Source organism: Carassius carassius, chromosome 16 (assembly GCF_963082965.1).
Source record: "Carassius carassius chromosome 16, fCarCar2.1, whole genome shotgun sequence".
In the NCBI taxonomy this organism is placed as follows: domain Eukaryota; kingdom Metazoa; phylum Chordata; class Actinopteri; order Cypriniformes; family Cyprinidae; genus Carassius; species Carassius carassius.
In genome coordinates, this window is record NC_081770.1 from 18,552,276 (window position 1) to 18,569,928 (window position 17,653).

Consider the following 17,653-nt stretch of genomic DNA (forward strand, 5'->3'; position numbering starts at 1 on the left):
CGTCCACCAACGTCATTCATTTCATTGGATCACTTGATGGTGACGATGCAGAGTCCACACTTGGGGAAGAAGCCGCTGATTGGCTGAGAATCTTTAACTCAAAGCTTTCCTCAGACTGCTTATTGGACGAACCGCTAGAATGAAAATCACTCACTACTCATAGGCCTGGGCCAAAATTGGTGGGCCAATGGTAGCGCCGCGGCTGGTGTGTACCACAATTATATAGAGAGAGTATAATGATGCATTGCTTCCGCTTCATGTAAACAACGTATGTGCGTATTCAACGTAAGCAGTGGCACCGTGTCACATGGACTATTTTACCAATGTCCTTGCTATGCTTCTAGACTTCGATCTTGGTCTATAGGAGGTTCAGAGAGCTCTCGGATTTTCTAAAAAAATATCTTAATTTGTGTTTTGTAGATGAACTAAGGTCTTACAAGTTTGGAACGACATAATGCTGAGTAATTAATGACAGAATTTTTGGGAGAACTGTCCCTTTAAGAAAACACTGACAATGTTGCATGTTTTTGATCGACTACAAAAAGAACTGGTTTATAATCGTTAAAGATTCATTCAGAAATTGTGCAACACTGGCTATTTTAATTGACAAAAAAAAAAAAACAGCATACAAAGTCACCGATTTAGCAATCAGACAAACAATGGTCACGCTGTATGCAATTCATAAACTGATAGCGTTGTGTTTTTCATTCAATTAAATAACTCATTCGTTTGTACAGGAATCTACGGTGCCCGTAAGGTGACTTGTTCGGTTTACTTAGTTTTGTCGTGGCCGCTACATAATAACTCGTGGGAACATCATATGTCGTGGCCACGACATCATTTTGTCGAGGTAACGACATCCTTATGTCGTGGCCTCGAGATGCTGGAACAACATCCATTTCTTTAATGTGTAAACAAACCTGCGTGACCATAGCAACCTGGGATTATCAGAGATGGATTCATTAATATTTTATTTTGAATTAGGTAATCTCGTGGCCACGAGAAAAACATGTCGTTTCCTCAACATAAGAAGTCGTGGCCACGACATAATATGACGTTCCCACAAAATTAATATCTCGTGGCCACGAAATATCACGTTCCCACGAGTTATGATGTCGTGGCCACGACAAAACCAAGTAAACCGAACAAGTCACCTTACGGGCACCGCAGGAATCAATCTCGGTGTATGTTTTTGATTCACTAAAGCAACTGTGAAACCGTGAAAGCAGAGGTGGGTAGAGTACCCAAAAACTGTACTCAAGTAAAAGTAAAAGTACTTCTAGAAATATTTACTCAAGTAAAAGTAAAAGTACTAGTCTTGAATAGTTACTTGAGTAAGAGTAAAAGAGTATCGGATAAAAAATCTACTCAAGTAGTTAGTTACTAGTTACTTTGGGTCATATATACTGAGCCTATTTTTATTTAGATATATAGATAAAATGTATGTAATGTATGTGTGCGTGTATAAATGTATATATTTCATCAGCCTTTACTCCAATTTATGTAATTTATTATAAAACCCTGTCTGTTTACTTAAGTAACAGATATAGGTGTCATGCCATAACATATTTTTAATACGACTGACTTTATATTAAATGTGAATTTAACATTGAAAGTTAATGTGATATAAATATTGCTACTAATCTTTCATTGTTCAGAAAGAGAGCAAATAACATTTACATTATTAAAGATAATTTTCACTGACAGTCTAGATTTCAATCACTCTCAGAAACTCCCATTAAAATCACTGAAACTGTTAACACTGTGAAATCAATATCTTAATTAAAGATTCGTACACACATCTGCACTTTGTTGTTCCTGCGAGAGAATTCGCCAGAAAGAGGTATTCAGTCAGTGAGCGAGTGAAGGAAGCACCGGCATTTTAGCGATGACTCATCTGAACGCCTCTGATTGGCCAATGCTTTAATAAGCTCAAAAGAATCATGTGTGATTTGTTATAATGTGCAGCGCTGTATAAACGCATCTATCTCTGGCTAAGCGCCAGCAAGCAATCACAGATCTGAATTTAGCAGCTGATAATATGACTCGCTGAACGTACTTGCACCAGGGTGATTGTATTAAAATTAATAAAATCTTAATCGGCTATTTTTTGTCTTTTGGAAGCTGCATTCAACTTGACTCCCCTCTGTTATAAGCCACACACGTACAACAAACTAATGTCACAGTGGTATCGTGTACTGTAATCGAATGTAGCCCAAGTTATTACCTGTTAAACAGTAGACAGCACACGCGGTGTTCATCTAATAAGGATCTCCATCGCTAGCAAATAATAACCTTTGCAGATTTCAATTCAGTGCAGTTCCAGCCACGTTTTCAACGCTCTTTCTGTTCTTAAACGTTACAACTCCGAGTGAACCACTTCAGACGCTCAGCGCGTGCGGCAGGGAACTGAACGACTCATTCAAACTGATTCATGAACCAATTCACTCGTTTACCAATTGGTTTGATCAAGCCTTTGAACAGAATTGACTCAAAAGAATGAATCATTCGCGAATGGGCATCGCTCATTGCCCAGAGAAAAGTAGACGGCGCGTTTGGAATAAACTGAAGCATTATAACATTTATTGCATTAAGATAAAGTAACGAGAGGAGCGTCGCCCACAGTAACGAAGTAAAAGAACAGATTTTTCCCCAAAAATTTACTCAAGAGTATAAAGTACCCATCTTTAAATATACTCCGAAAAGTATTCGTTACCCCAAAAAATTACTCAAGTAAATGTAACGAAGTAAATGTAACTCGTTACTACCCACCTCTGCGTGAAAGAAACCGTGCACTTTCGAGCTTTTTATTTGTCCTTAAAAATGAGCAGCCTGAGTAAATCATCAGTTTCTTAAGTCCTCAAACCGAGTTATAGGTTAGAAAGCACAACTGTGACAGTTTTGACATGTCAAGCTGCCTTTCCAGAAGTATTTCAAAGAAACTTTAGCACTATTATTATAACGAGTGCATCAGCAGCCTTGAAACCTGCTATCTGTATCGAGTTGATCATTTAGTTAAATGTGTATTCAAAGACAGGCACTATAGGCCTACTATGATAAATTGAATAAAAGGACTCGGGAAAACACGAAGCCACGTTTTCAAGTAAATATAACATTGCACCGACGACAGCTATAATGTTCAAGAAGGCCTACAGTAACTGAACTATTAAGATTGAGTTCTTCAGAACGCAGTTAAGCATCAAATTGTGTAGAAATTAAAGTGACATTTTGAAATACTCACCGAATTAATGGCTGTGAACAGTCGCTCGACTAGCAGCCATTAGCCGTCTCCAAACGCCCACGGCCCGACGCCTGCTGCCAGAGAGACTCAAAACGAGGCTTTAGTTCACAAATGTGTGGCAATTTTGCAGTTCACACTTTGTTGGTTGTCAGGGAGAGAGAGAATCGTTGACACTTAATTTTCTTTTTGGAGCTGTTAAAAGTGGTATTTTTGTCCCAGAACAACAATCTGCACAGCACTGCAGAAGACTAATTGGAATTGGAAATATGCAGTTGAGAGAAATTATGAAAGAAACCCAGCAAGCTAAAGCAAAATTAGTCTTTTATTTTTTTGTGGTATTTGAAATCGTGTTTACATTGTAAAAGAATAATGTACAACCCACTACTTTGTATTTTATTGTCCATTCAGTATGTTTGTGAAAAGCAAACACTGTGCATTGTTAGATTTTCTTTACACACTGCTCCAAAAATATAGATTTATATATATATTTCTTTTTTAAACAAGAGAGTAGTTTACATCATGTATATGTCAAAGAGGTAGAATACTTCAATCAAATAAGATTCTCCCAAAACATATATACACACACAAATAATTCATAACACCATCTGGAATGTACAGAGTGCTTTAGGACTAACAGATACAGAACAGTCAATCAATTGAGTTATAATTGCATAAACTTGTACCTGGAGTATATTGTTTAAAAAGAAACTCATAGGTTAGTTTAACCCCCAAATGAAAATAGTCGTAATTTACTCAACCTGTATGACTGACTTTCCTCTGTGGAACAAAAAAGATGACATTCAGAACAATGTTCATGCTGCTCTTTTCCATTGGATTAAATTAAGCCTGCTGAGGTCCAATCTTTTGCCATATTTGTACTTTCTGCTGTTTTCAGAAGAAATACTATACCGAAGTTTACCAAACGTGTACAATAGCTTTGCGTGACAAACAAAACGAAAAGTACATTGCAATTTGCAGTAAACTTCCCCCTCTGCTGTAGATTTATTTGTTAGTTAATTTAAAAATTTTTTTTTTTCGTTTTTATGACATTTTGCACCAGATTTGACATCATGATCGTAAACCTATTTTTTTTTTCTTGCACATCTTGACATTTACATCAAATCTGGAGCAACATGTTTTGATGGGAAATGAATTTGAGAGTTAAAAAATAAAATAAAAATCTGTAGAATTATAATTAAAGACATGTTAAGCTGAACAAACCCAGTCCTTTAACAGCTCAGTGAATTGCGCAAAATATTTTGTGTTTAACAAAAGAATTTCGGTCAAGTATGCAATGACATGAGGCTGACTGACTGCGTTGAAATTTAATGTGAAGTAAAACATCGGAAGGTTTTAGCGTAAACCCTGCTGGTCACCTTTGAGAACACTGTATGATAAATTATTTGCGCTTTATTTTAAACATCCTAAAATAACAAAATTTGAGACAAACACTGGAACGAACAACCTTTATCAGATTAGTTTGTACATATATTATGTGCAGTAACAAATGGTTTTGTTATCCATATCATCACCTACACAAAAGCTCATCTATTGTAATAGAGTTTGCGATTAATTATGTTTATATTCGTTTTCATTATTGTATATTTTAAGCAGTTTGAGCTTGTAACTCACTCGTACATTGGGAGATGTTATATATCAGATGTGCTGGTGAAAAGAACACTCCTGAAAAGTGAAGTGTCAACGGTTGTGTTTTCAACAGCCCTTAATGTTTTCGAAATGCATGCAAGCTCAGATTTGTATTAGTTTAATAATAATGCACATTAAGATGTCACAATTGCTGGGAAAAAAAGAAAAGCAGTCCACCCTGTTACTCACACTGAACAAACAAAGCTCTTCATTTCTTCATAAAAAAAAAAAAAAAAAAAAGGTTTGCTTGCAAATTGGTCGTGTTCTCATTAGCTGTCCACCGTTCTGTGGAGACAAACCAACCTTAAACCCCAAAAGAAGAAAACACACTTTATATAGCTTTCGTGGGCTGAAAATCCCTTTGAAGATGACACGTTGCTGTCAAACCATTTTGCACCTTTCAAATATAGCCCTTGCACTTGATATGTTACTCAGTAAGTACACTCGGAAGACAAAACTATGATTATTTACGTCACAACAAATTCCCTAATCCGAAGATACACAAATATCAACAAACCTTGTCGTTGAGCATTAAGAGTTGTAGATAAAATAGGAAAAAAGTAGTACAAAATTCATTATCTAAAAATATTTAACAATGTTTATATTCATACATGGAGAGTATCTCCTTAAAAAAAAAAAAAAAAAAAAAAAAAAAGAGAAGACCTTTTAAAAAGGACAGCCAAGGCAAGTTCGTGTCGTTTAACAGCATGCAGCAGATTCCAGATCAGTCTTGTCATAGCAGGAAGTATCATACCATGAGGCTGACAGTTCAGTCTCAAAGCATTTCCTTCTTTCCTCTTCAACGACAAGAAGTCAGCAAATCGTTGGTAACAATGAAGGCGTCACGGGTCGGAACCAGGCCAGCAGTATGAGACGAGGGTTAGTGGAAGGCTTTAGTACTGAACATACTCAGATTGAAGGGACTGCAAAAGAGGGGAAAAAAACAGAAGATGAAATTATTACAATGCTGAATGCAATTACAGAAAATTACATGGCAGAGGGTAGTTAAATAATAGTCTAAAAAGCAAACCTGAGACATTGCTATCACAGCGCTTGCTGATGTAAATGAGGGTGAGATGAGAATAAAAAGTGAAAGCTTACAGAGGAAATAAATTTGCATTAAAAGTGTGTGAATTTGTGACGAAAAAAGCCACTTAGGTTAGAAGACACAGGTGTACAACATGCATAGATGAATGCTAATTATCTATAATTGCGTCACAGCAGGGGGGACGGAGAAATAATGTGTACAGCAGACAAACATGAAGCAACAAAGAATTTTGTTCTGTGTAGTCAAATTACAAACGTTTGATCCATACTTGATTAGGGTTGGCAACCGAGAACTTTTCTGTTCTTTGAAAAGAACCGGAACCATGAGCAATTTCTACGTTTCGGTTCTGAAAACGGTTCTGGTGTGACTAGGGGTGTAACGATACGCGTATTCGTATTCGTTGGACTAATTAATTATATATGGAAAATAAAAAAAATTGTGAAATATAATGATATGCGTTCAACAAGGTAGCCCAATAACCCAAACGACGTAGCAGGCAACGCCCCTGACACCCCCGAAGAAGAAAACAACACCAACTTGTTTATGTTAGGCTACTCAGTCAGGCGCTCGCTCACTCAGTACGCGCTGAAGGCTTGTTGCAAAATGGCCAATGCTTTTAACAGACCAGAAATAGAAGATCCTCCAATAACCAACAGGTCTGGTGTTTGGGTGCACTTTGGATTCCCTGTAAGCTATGATGGTGATGGCAAGAGAGTGGTGGATAAAAAACAACGATATGTCGCATCTAGGGTTACACCAAAAAAAAAAAAAAAAACACCAGCGGGAATACTTGAAACATGTCAACTCATTTACGCCGACATCACCTTAGTGTATCAGTATCTGGGAAAAGACGGAAAAAAAGTTAACTAAAAAAAGGAAAAAAGGAAAGCAAACTATCCCTGCAGCATTTAGACAGACATTTCCAATGGATTCAAACAGGGCAAAAGACATCACCACGGCGATTGGTACATTTACGTTATAGCCGTGGATATGAGACCTTACTATTTACCATTCATTCTATCATCACCATTATAGCTTACAGGGAATCCAAAGTGCACCCAAACACCAGACCTGTTGGTTATTGGAGGATCTTCTATTTCTGGTCTGTTAAACGCATTAGCCATTTTGCAACGAGCCTTCAGCGCATACTGAGTGAGCGAGCGCCTTACTCTGTAGTGGAAAACGTAGGTTTTAAGAACATGCTTAAGGTAATTGAGCCCCGTTACAATATTCCTTCACGAGCCCATTTCAGACAGACCGTAATTCCTGCTTTGTTCCAAAAAACATAAGCCCTATAGAGAACCAATTGAGTAAAAACACACTCAATATAAAGAGTTATAGAGTTCCATATAAAAAGTTACATCTTTGTATTTGTTCATAACTAATATAACATTTTCATTTTTTTTTATAAGGAGCTGTTTTTGTTTTATACAGTATGCTGCTAAGAAAACACCATAGAAGATGGGTAAAGAAAAGCTCCATCATTGTTCAATGTAAAAAAAAAAACATACTTTGTTAGTTTTAATAAATAAAACATTTTTTAAAAATCAAGGAAATTTATCTGCCAATTTTTTCTTTTTGCTGTATCTAAAACGTACCGAACCGAACCGTGACACCAGTGTATTGTATCAAACCGTTACACCCCTAGGTGCGACACGTGACCAAGCACTGTGAGCAGCCTTCCGCCGGAATTCTGATGATTCTGTGTTTCTCGTAAAGGATGTCACAAAGCAAAAAACAGAAACTCCGCCCTGCCTCTTTAATTACACAGCACACTGTTTTAGGGCTGAAACGGTTCCTCGAGTAACTATTACAAAAATTGATTGAGGCAAATTCCTCTGCCTCGAAGCCTCTTTTAATTTATTTTAAATCTCACGTCAGGTTCTTTCGCAATGATTTTTTTTAATGTGACACAACGTGTTTACGTCACCCACAAAGAGGAAGGAGACAAGCGCTGCGTCCGAAATCTCATACTGCAAGGAGTCAGCAGTGTTTTGATTTGAGGGTGCGGGCAAACATAAAGAGAACGTCGTGGTGTGTGTCCATTGCAAGATAGAGCTGGCATACCACAACTAGGGCCCTGTGATTTCCGCGATGCAGAACGCGGAGGGAATCGCGGAATCCAGTAATAAAAACGGAATTTACAGTTTAACGCGGAATGGCACGGAATTTGCCAAATTTGTAATGAATTAATCAAAAATATGTCATTTCACTTACATCAAATCACGATATGGACTAATATCTGTAAATATTAAGCCGGAACAGTCTATTTAAATATGAATCCTGCATGTTCTGCGTGTCTGTGTTAATGAATGGAGCAGAAGCGCGTCTTCATTCATTAAACACACGGAAGCGCGCGTGACGCTCGTGGTGATTTCAGCGTCTGCTGTCTCACTAAATAAGACGAGAACACATGAACAACATCTCCAGAACTGCTCTGACAGTCACTTCATGAGCATTTGACCGTTTGATTTGAGTAAAACTAGCGTCACATCACATACACAGAGCTGTAAAGGTACGTCAACCCGTCAAAATAAAAGTCCGGTTAAAGACTATTGTTCAGCAGAATGTACACAGCCTACCACTAAAAAAAAAAATAAAAAATAAAAAATAAAAAAAAATCAAACATTATTTTTTTTAAAGGTTTAATCACACAACATTTCTTCCATGTTTTATTTTTAATAGTAAATCCCCTTTGTTTACCAAAAAGTTAATTTTCAATAATTAAAAGACAGATTAATGTTTTATGTGTTTAATGTTTAATGTGCATCTCAGAAAATGCTTTATTAAAAACCCCAACTGAATGGCACTTAAATGCACTTAATTCATCTGTCAACTTTCTTGTCATTGTTCACAGTACAAGTACAGACAGAGAAACAATGGGTAATAATTAAATGTTTATTTTTGATGTATGCATTGCATTCTATGCATGTAAAAAATAAACATTTTCTAAAAAAGGAAACTTAGTTGTTCATTTTAAGAGACCTGTGACAGTCACAGACCGCACGTTCAACATGGACGTTAATACGCACAAACACACACCGAGACTGTTTGGTGATACAAGAGTTTATTGTAATTATTGATCAGAGAGTGAATAAAATACCTGCAACCCTCAGGCCACACTCTCCACTGCAGAAACAAACACAGACTACCTTCCATTACAAAGACATTCACATTTATACTGGTGGCCAGCACTATTACCACATGTAGAGGGACAAACTCAGAGAAAACACTTTACACATGTTCCCTTAAATATACAGAGTCTGAAAGAAACATATTGGCATGATGTTCTACTTAATAAATCTACTTTGAGGTTCGATCACATTAAACAGGAAATAACAGCAACAACTCGGCCACGTTGCCCCTGAAACCCCCACGCTCAATTAATACATGGTAGATTCCCACCCTAAGCGGAAACAATAATTCCTGCCATTGTTTCTTACCAGGACTCTAAAAACGCTACAGGGGAACAATACACATAGTTTACAGGTATTTCATTCACTCTCTGATCTCTAATTACAATAAACTCTTGTATCATCAAACAGTCTCGGTGTGTGTTTGTGCGCATGTGTGTGTATAAACGTCCATGTTGAACGTGCGGTCCCTCCGTGACAGTCACAAGACCCAGGAGTCTTATTTTATCTTGCATAATTATTATTGCACTTTAATTACGCAAAAACACATTTTATCCGGAAGTTTTGGTAGAATACTCGATTACTAAAATATTCGATAGCTACAGCCCCACACTGTTTCCAATGACGCTCCTTTCACAGACTCGCTGCACCGCATAGTGTCTTTAACTACCGAACACATGGTTTCCCACGAGTTTGCGCAGTCACGTCTTTTGATAACTGTGCACGTCATTTTGTCTGATTTTACATGTGCAGGCAGCATGCAGCACCTGCTGCCACTAAATGACATTAAGTTTGTCCCATATTGTCATTAATATACATACAGACTTCAACTTGGACCACTAAATAAATAGACTGCTATTGTTATGCATGTATGAGGGATATATTATTTAGTGTATAGGTCATTACAAGAGTGAAAAACAAAGTGATAGAAAATATTTATTTTCTTGCATTTTCAATTTTTTAAAATGTGGAAACCACTCATTGCATCACACCTGACTGCATTATTATTTGTAAAATAGAGGCTTTATGGAGTGTGTCTATACATGGTTATAATTATAACATTTTATTAATTTAGGGAAATTAACAAGTGTCTTAGCCCCCAAGGGAATATTTGGCCAACCAGCTTTCAGTTTCACTAAAGCATCATTTTCAGATAAGTTTGTACATTTAACTCATCAGCTACACATTAAGCACCAAACAAACAAAACAAAAATTGTTTTTTACGTTGTCCATTTACAAACATTTTAACAACATTCTACAAACACACAATTTAATTTATTCAAAATATAAAAAATTGCGCATACGGCTACTTCACTCGGTTTGAACGTCTGATTGGAATATCTAATCAAACGTGCAAAAATTTCACAGGAGGTCACAACTTCTACACAATCTACGGATGTTCATTAAGTAAATATCATTTAATTTATTACACTCATTTTATTAGGCTTTCAGCTACCGGAGAATATAGTTCAAGCCATTCCATTTAACATATTACACCACATTTAAAATAATTCCATAGAATTCCAAAGTGCAGAACATTCTAAAAAAGGTGTTCATTTTTAAAGAGAGTTGCATTTAAAGTCCAACAACATGATAATGCTGTGAAATTAGAAACTTCATGCTAATTGATGCTATTTTTAGCAGCAAGAAAACGGATGACATCTTAACTGTAATGACAGTAAAGAAGGCGACTGCAAACACAGTCAGTCGAATGCCCTTTGAGGATGAACGTTTAACAGAGCGCAGTGCTGCTGTCAGAGCGAGATGGAAAGTGATATTCATCATCACTGCAGTGCAACTTTGATTCACTGGTGCTCCATGTGTAGGCGTTGTGATGTTCTGAACAAAGACAGCACACTACACTCCAGAACAGGGAGGATATGAGCCGATCGTCAATCACATAAATAGCAGAAAGTCTGTGAAATCACATGATTAACATGTACAGTAGCATAACGGATATAAAAACTGCTTTCTATCTGCTGCAATTAGGTTTTTAAATGATTTATTATAAATGTATGTTTTATGTGTGTTGTGATGCTACTGTAAGTGCATGTGTACTGCTTTCTACACAAATAATTGCCTTTTAAGGACAATAAAGTTGAGTAAGCATATCCATTACTCACAATGGACAAATGGCACAAACAGGAAATTGTAAGGGGAAGTACTAAACTCCTTCCAAAAGGACAACTTACAAGAAGTCTGGAGATGGTCCAAGAACAACAGACCATTAAAATCAAGCTCACAACCTTTCTGTCCGGCCTGAGCACAATCAGGTCACGCCATACTACAATGCATTTTCATTGCATCGCTCAATCGTTTCTTATAACCTAGACCTGTTCGACATCTTCCTTTTCCAATCGTAGCACTAATAAAAGGTGTAATTATGTTCAAATAAAAACAAGCAGAGACAAGGACTGATTCGCAGGAAACACATGGAGGAATTTAAAATGTTTGGAAGTGGTATAACAAACACAAATATGGAAGTGAATGGCGTTTGGTTTCTGGCATCAGTTTAACCAAAATACGAATCAACCCTAAGGGTTTGAGGTTTCAAGGCAAAGATGACAGGAAGTACAGAACTAGTTGAAGCGAGGGACCATTTTTCTGTTGAATTACTGAATATTGTAGCATACACCACTCCCTTTGCATCAAACAGCAGCATTGAGGTGCCATTAGTACTTGTTAGTAGACATATTACTGACAAAACAACTAAAGCTGACAGCCTGCCACCGTATTCCACTGTATTATCCCTGCTCGGGCTTTTAATGTTTGTTTATTTAGTATTAATTTTCTTTTCCTCAGAGCATCAGCGTGGGATACACACACACACACACACACACACACACACACACACACACACACACACACAGAGTTAAAGAGCAACGGGATTAGCTCAAAATTAAAAAACACATCCTGACCACTTGATTAAAGCTCACTTGACAATGTTAATTAGGTAAATATTAGATCATCTGAGTGAGAGCTTTATGAACACACTAGAGACAGATGCTACACACAGTGAGATGTGACGGCTGTAGAAGTGAGGGACGTGCATGTGAGTGTGTCATTGCTAAAGAATTGAGGACATGCAACATGCTCAACATAAGCAAATAAAAGAATCTGTTAGGAACATCTGAACAAAAAAGACAAGACTGCAGTGTTAGATGAGGGTGAGGTAGAAAAAAAAAAGTTTCTCCTAGAAAAATGTACCATGGTAACCACAGTTTCCACTAAAACACCATTGATATGACTGTAAACCATAATAAATAAGGAATCTCGATTGAGCAGTTTAAGATGACTCCAGAATTAGAAATATAGTCATGTGTGTTTGCAATTGACTTCCAAAATCTGTCTTGTGAATATTTTATATTTATTAACAATACTACTCAAGATTTAATCATTATAATAAACAAATTAAAAGAATTATGCATTTAACATTTTTTAATTACTATTGAAAATTATTAACATTTTTATTTTCATATTTGTCAGTAAATATTTGGTGAATAAATGTTTACTCCGACTTATCACATTAATATTCTAATACATTTAATAAAGGAAAATAATTAAATATGCATCTAAAATTTGTTTCACTATCATTATACAATTAAGCAAATTACAATTCTAAAAATTTTAAATTTTCATTTTAGTAATATCTTTTAGTAATATCTTTTAGTAATAATTTTTTTATTTTACGTTTTTTTCAGTAAGTATTGTGTGAATAAATAACAACAGGTGTTAATTTTAGTTAATTTCAACAATGTTATGCATGTCATGTTCTCATTTAATTACAAAATATATAATGGATATAATTTAATGATGGAAAAATAGAATAATAAAAAATTATAAAAAAAAAAATATTTGATTAAATATCAAATTTTAACTTTAAAAAGCCATTTTAATCGATTAAATTATACATATAAAAGTGTTTTTTACATTAAATTATAAATATACTTTTTTATTAATTGATTGAACAAAAACATTTTTTTTTTTTTTTTTTTACATATATTCAACATTCTCCACTAGCCATTTCTATTAAGCCATGTTGGTTGATATATTGGTAACGATGACATTTTGGCAGAAACAGAGTTACCGTGGTAAATTTTCTGAAATGCTGCTGCTGGGTGTGTGTTTATTTCGGGAGGTTTGATGGGAGGAGACATGACTTACAGGAATGGACCGGCTGAGGTATCGTGCAGAGAGCCCGCTCAGCCCTGTTGGGGGGCTTCTATGGTGCCCCTGTTCAATGGCCCCCAGCCTTCCATTGATGGAAGGTCCACTCGGACTGGTGTTGTTGAGGTTGTAGGTCAGGCCTTTTGCCCCGCTGCTCGGGTTCACCCCGTTGCTGTTCGGGGTGCTGGTGCTGTTATACTGACTGTTGTTGTTGTTGACCTCGTAGTGGTAATTGTGGGTGGTGACCGGGCCGCTGTAGCCCATGCGGACAGGGAGGGAAGTGAACGAGGAAGGGGAAGGAGGTTTCCCAGAGCTGTTGGCTTCGCCATTTGATTCGTACAGGTTACCCAGAGAGCTGGCTAACCTGGTGCTGGAGGATGGGAGGGAGGGAGACACACACACATGAAGGGTGGAGGACAGGGAGGACATGTACTCATACCCATAATTACACCGCAGGACACGGAGATCGGGGAAATCTATCTGATAAAGGAACTGCATGCATTCTGGATGACACTGTATTTTTTGCTGTTTAAATCAAACTCAGCCTTGAGTAGAGTTGGGCGACTTATTCAATACTGATAATTTTTCTAATTGTAAACATTGATTTTTTTAAAATATGGAATTCATAAAATTGTTAGTACATTCAAATATTTAATGTAATGTAAATTCAAGTGGGCACATTTCTGTTTATAAATATGTATTTTTTTGCGCTGGGCAACAATTGCATTCAAAATAAAAGTTTTTGAGTACGTAATACATGTGTGTGTACTGTGTTTATTATGTATATATTAATACACACATATACATATGTAATGTTTATATACTGTATGTGTCTTCATATATACATAATAAATATACACAGTGCACACATTATTATATAAACAAAAACTTATTTTAGATGCGATTAATTGCGATTAATCATTGCCCAGCACTAGTATTTTTACATTTATCCGTATAAAAGTAAATATTCAGCTGCCTTTTCCAAGTGAACCATTAAATTATGCAATTAAAACAATTTAAATTTTATCATATATCATGATATATATATATATATATTTTTTTTTTTTTTTTTATGTGAAAGTTCGAGTAAACCTCAAGATAACGTTCCATTCTATCATTGTTCAAATATTACAGGAAAGTTACTTTTGAATGTTTTCTGAGCAATCCGACAAGTAGACTAAATAGTAATTAGACAATCTGGAACATAAAAAAAAATATGTTTTGATAACATTATAAACTAGATAAACAGAATTTTGTATATAAAGTGTTTTTTCTCTATTTTACCATTGCAAGTTTTTCTATATATTCTAAAATGTTTACGTAAAATAATGTGGGAATACTGCTGTTTATTAGCAGATATTTTGGTATTTGTTCATATTAAAGAAAACTTTTATCAGACAACAATTATCAGACACATTCAGTGTTGGTTACTTTTAAAAGTAATGCATTACAATATTGCGTTACTCACTAGAAAAAGGTAACTAATTCTGTTCTTCTACTTCCTATGGAAATTAATCAGTTTCGTTACTTCTGTGTTACTTTTTCTCACCTGGGCTTGTTTGTTTTTAAATGAAAAAGAAAAAAAAAAGTTATATTTTCGGCAAATGTAAAAGCCCTTTCGTTCCCCCAGGCTGAAGGAAATTCACATTTGTGAAGTAACTAACTGGTATTACTTTTCTCTGTAAAGATATTTTTTTGGGCATTTTTATTAGGATGGGAAAGTATACAGTATACTGACAGGAAACGAGGTGGGAGGGAGATGGGGGAAAGGATCGGGAAAGGTCCGCGAGCCAGGACTCAAAGCACAACGGTGCTATATATCGGCGCGCAGACCACGAGGCTAGCAGCACTGACAACTGCCGCTACTTATTTGAAAAAGTTACTCATATTTTCTTGTAAATTAGAAAGTAATGGACTACTTTACTAACTACTTGGTGGAAAAGCAATCCGATTACGTAAGTTGTAATGCATTACCCACCAACATATATACATAAAAAAGTAAAGTTCAAATCACTCAGCCCTAGTCCAGAATGTGTTAAAAAGTGCTTTTCAACATGGTTTGAACAGTACTAGAAAGCAGTGGGTATGCACTTGGTCCAAAAATACATGGCTGTGACTCGATAGGTGCTAGATTGGAGAGAGTGATGGAGTAGTAGGTAGGTAACATGACTCTGGATATCTGATTACGTAAACAGCAGGAAACGAGTCGCTTGAAACCAACAGCACTGAGCAACCAACTTGGTTTCCTGCATTTACGGCCCTCGGTCTCAGAGCACAGGGTAATCACAGAGAGGAAAGAAGGCCACCAGGGAACTGGGAGGACATGAAATAGAGGGGAAGACAAAGAAAGAAGGAATCAGTTAGACGAAAGAGTGGGAAATAAAGATTTAACAGAGTAAAAGGGGGACGAGTGAGAGAATAGGCTGAAGGAAGAAAGAAATGGAAAGTGTAGAAGATTGGAGGAAAGCTGATTAGAGGGAGGTCAGGCTCACCTCTTGAGGTTGGTTGATGATGATGAAGAGCGGCCAATTCGTTTGGCAGAGGCAGAGACGGAGGACGATGGTGGGACTTTAGAGGATTTGAGGGGGGAGATGGAGCCCTGGCCAGCGGCTGCGGCTTTCACTCGACTGTAAAACACACAAAAACACAGTGAACTTAAAAACAATGACAAAATGGAAACATTAACAGCATTTTCTTCATTGCATGCATGTGCAAATATAGAGAAACACACCTCAAAAAATAAATAATAATAATAATTTATTCATATTTGTATATTATAAATTAAACTACAAATGTATACATGTGAAATGTTATATTAATAAATTAAGGTTATGAATGTACATATGAAACTAAACTAAAACTTATACCTATAGTAACTAACTGTAAAGAACAGTGTAGAACTGATTTAAAAAATTAAAATAAAACACCTTTTAAAATGCTTAGTATTCAATATTTACATAAGCATACTTATTTTATATTAAACAATTTATTTGATTATTTCAAATTAGATTAGCTACAATTTACTGTATATATTTGAGTTACTTTTGAGGGGGTTTTTTTTATTCAAAATGGATATAAATAAATATCAGATAAACAGGTTCACAGAAAAATATAAATTCACAAAGAGAGTTTAAATTATAAAACAAATAAAAATAATTTCATACAAATAAAAAATGTATGTAAAAACAATTCTAAAACCAAGGCCGACTTCATTGAGATTTCATGTTTCATTTAAATGGAAGTTTGAAACTAAAAGAAAGCAAAAGTAGGTCTGCCGTTATTTAAAAGAGATCTGAATAAACACGATACTATCAACAAAATCCTCCCTGATACTCCAGCTTTAAAGAAAAGTGCCAGACTGTCTGTTCATGATGACTGAAACATCCCATTACTAAGAACATTTCTAAGAGCTGATAATGTTGTAGCCAAACACATCTACTGGGAATTGAACCATTTAGAAGAAAGTTCAGCATCTCACTTTCGCTACATTCTGTACAAGGAGGGAACCAGGGCATTTAGGCTCTTTTTAAAAAAAGAAAAAGAAAACTGGGAAAAGAAACTGGAAAAAGTAACAGGCAAGGATCCAAAATTTCTGGAAATTATCAGTTGGCACTGTGGTCTAGTATTTAGAGCAAAGGCTCCCTGTATATTGAACCTTTCTGCTCATACAGGAAATCGAATTTAGTTTTCTCTTTAGTTCCTTCAGGTCTTCAATGCTCTTTTCTTCATTAGTCGCCCTGCCTAATACTATTAAAAATCTCCCACACAGCTCCTACTCCTTTCTCTCCCACTCCAAAAACTCCTCTTTGACTCGCAGTTTAATCTCAATGAAAGAACTGACGAGCTGTATCTGATGGAGGGTGTGTGTCAAAAATAGCATGTTTTTTTGGAATAAAAATGTACGAAGAACTGATGCAAATTACTAATCAATCTCAAATGTACAAATCAAATCAAATACAGAGCTCAGGTTTTTAGAAGAACTCAAATTATTTTATATAAAAATGATTTTATATATACATCATTTTTAATTCTGAACACACTCTCTCTCTATATCTAAACATATAAATTAGTGTTTTTTTCTTTTTCAAAATGAAATTAAAAGAAATCTACAATTTAGATTACATAGAAAATTATTTAATCCATCCATCTTTCCAAACAACTTTTTATGTAGTGTCATGGGTAAATTTAACACACACACACACACACACACACACACAACTACATATAGTAAGGAAGCAATTTCAGTTGTTTCCTGTTAATTAGTAATTTGCACATGCTTTATAATAATTTTCAAGATAATTTTCAATAATTTTTTATTGGACAAACTAAATTTAAACCCTATGCAAAACTAAAAAAACTAAACTGAAATATACAATACCTAATAAATTACTTCTCATCTATAACACTGTACAAAAA

General features: G+C 35.7%; 1 protein-coding gene across 6 annotated transcripts in view; it reads right to left on the reverse strand.

Moving 5' to 3' along the window:
* Positions 1–4,990: 4,990 nt before the first annotated feature.
* LOC132159757 (dual specificity protein phosphatase CDC14AB) overlaps positions 4,991–17,653 on the reverse strand; it is a 44,841-nt gene continuing 32,178 nt past the window's right edge. For 3 of the 6 annotated variants that reach the window (XM_059569354.1, XM_059569355.1, XM_059569356.1), the window contains 3 exons: positions 15,730–15,864; positions 13,235–13,607; positions 4,991–5,811 (listed from right to left, as the gene is read on the reverse strand). In XM_059569354.1, the coding sequence (XP_059425337.1) occupies positions 5,782–5,811; positions 13,235–13,607; positions 15,730–15,864 (538 nt within the window). In that variant the 3' untranslated portion in view covers positions 4,991–5,781. Of the gene's footprint in view, positions 5,812–13,234; positions 13,608–14,776; positions 15,551–15,729; positions 15,865–17,653 lie in introns of those variants that run through there. The other 3 variants (XM_059569358.1, XM_059569359.1, XM_059569357.1) reach the window with 2 other exon arrangements.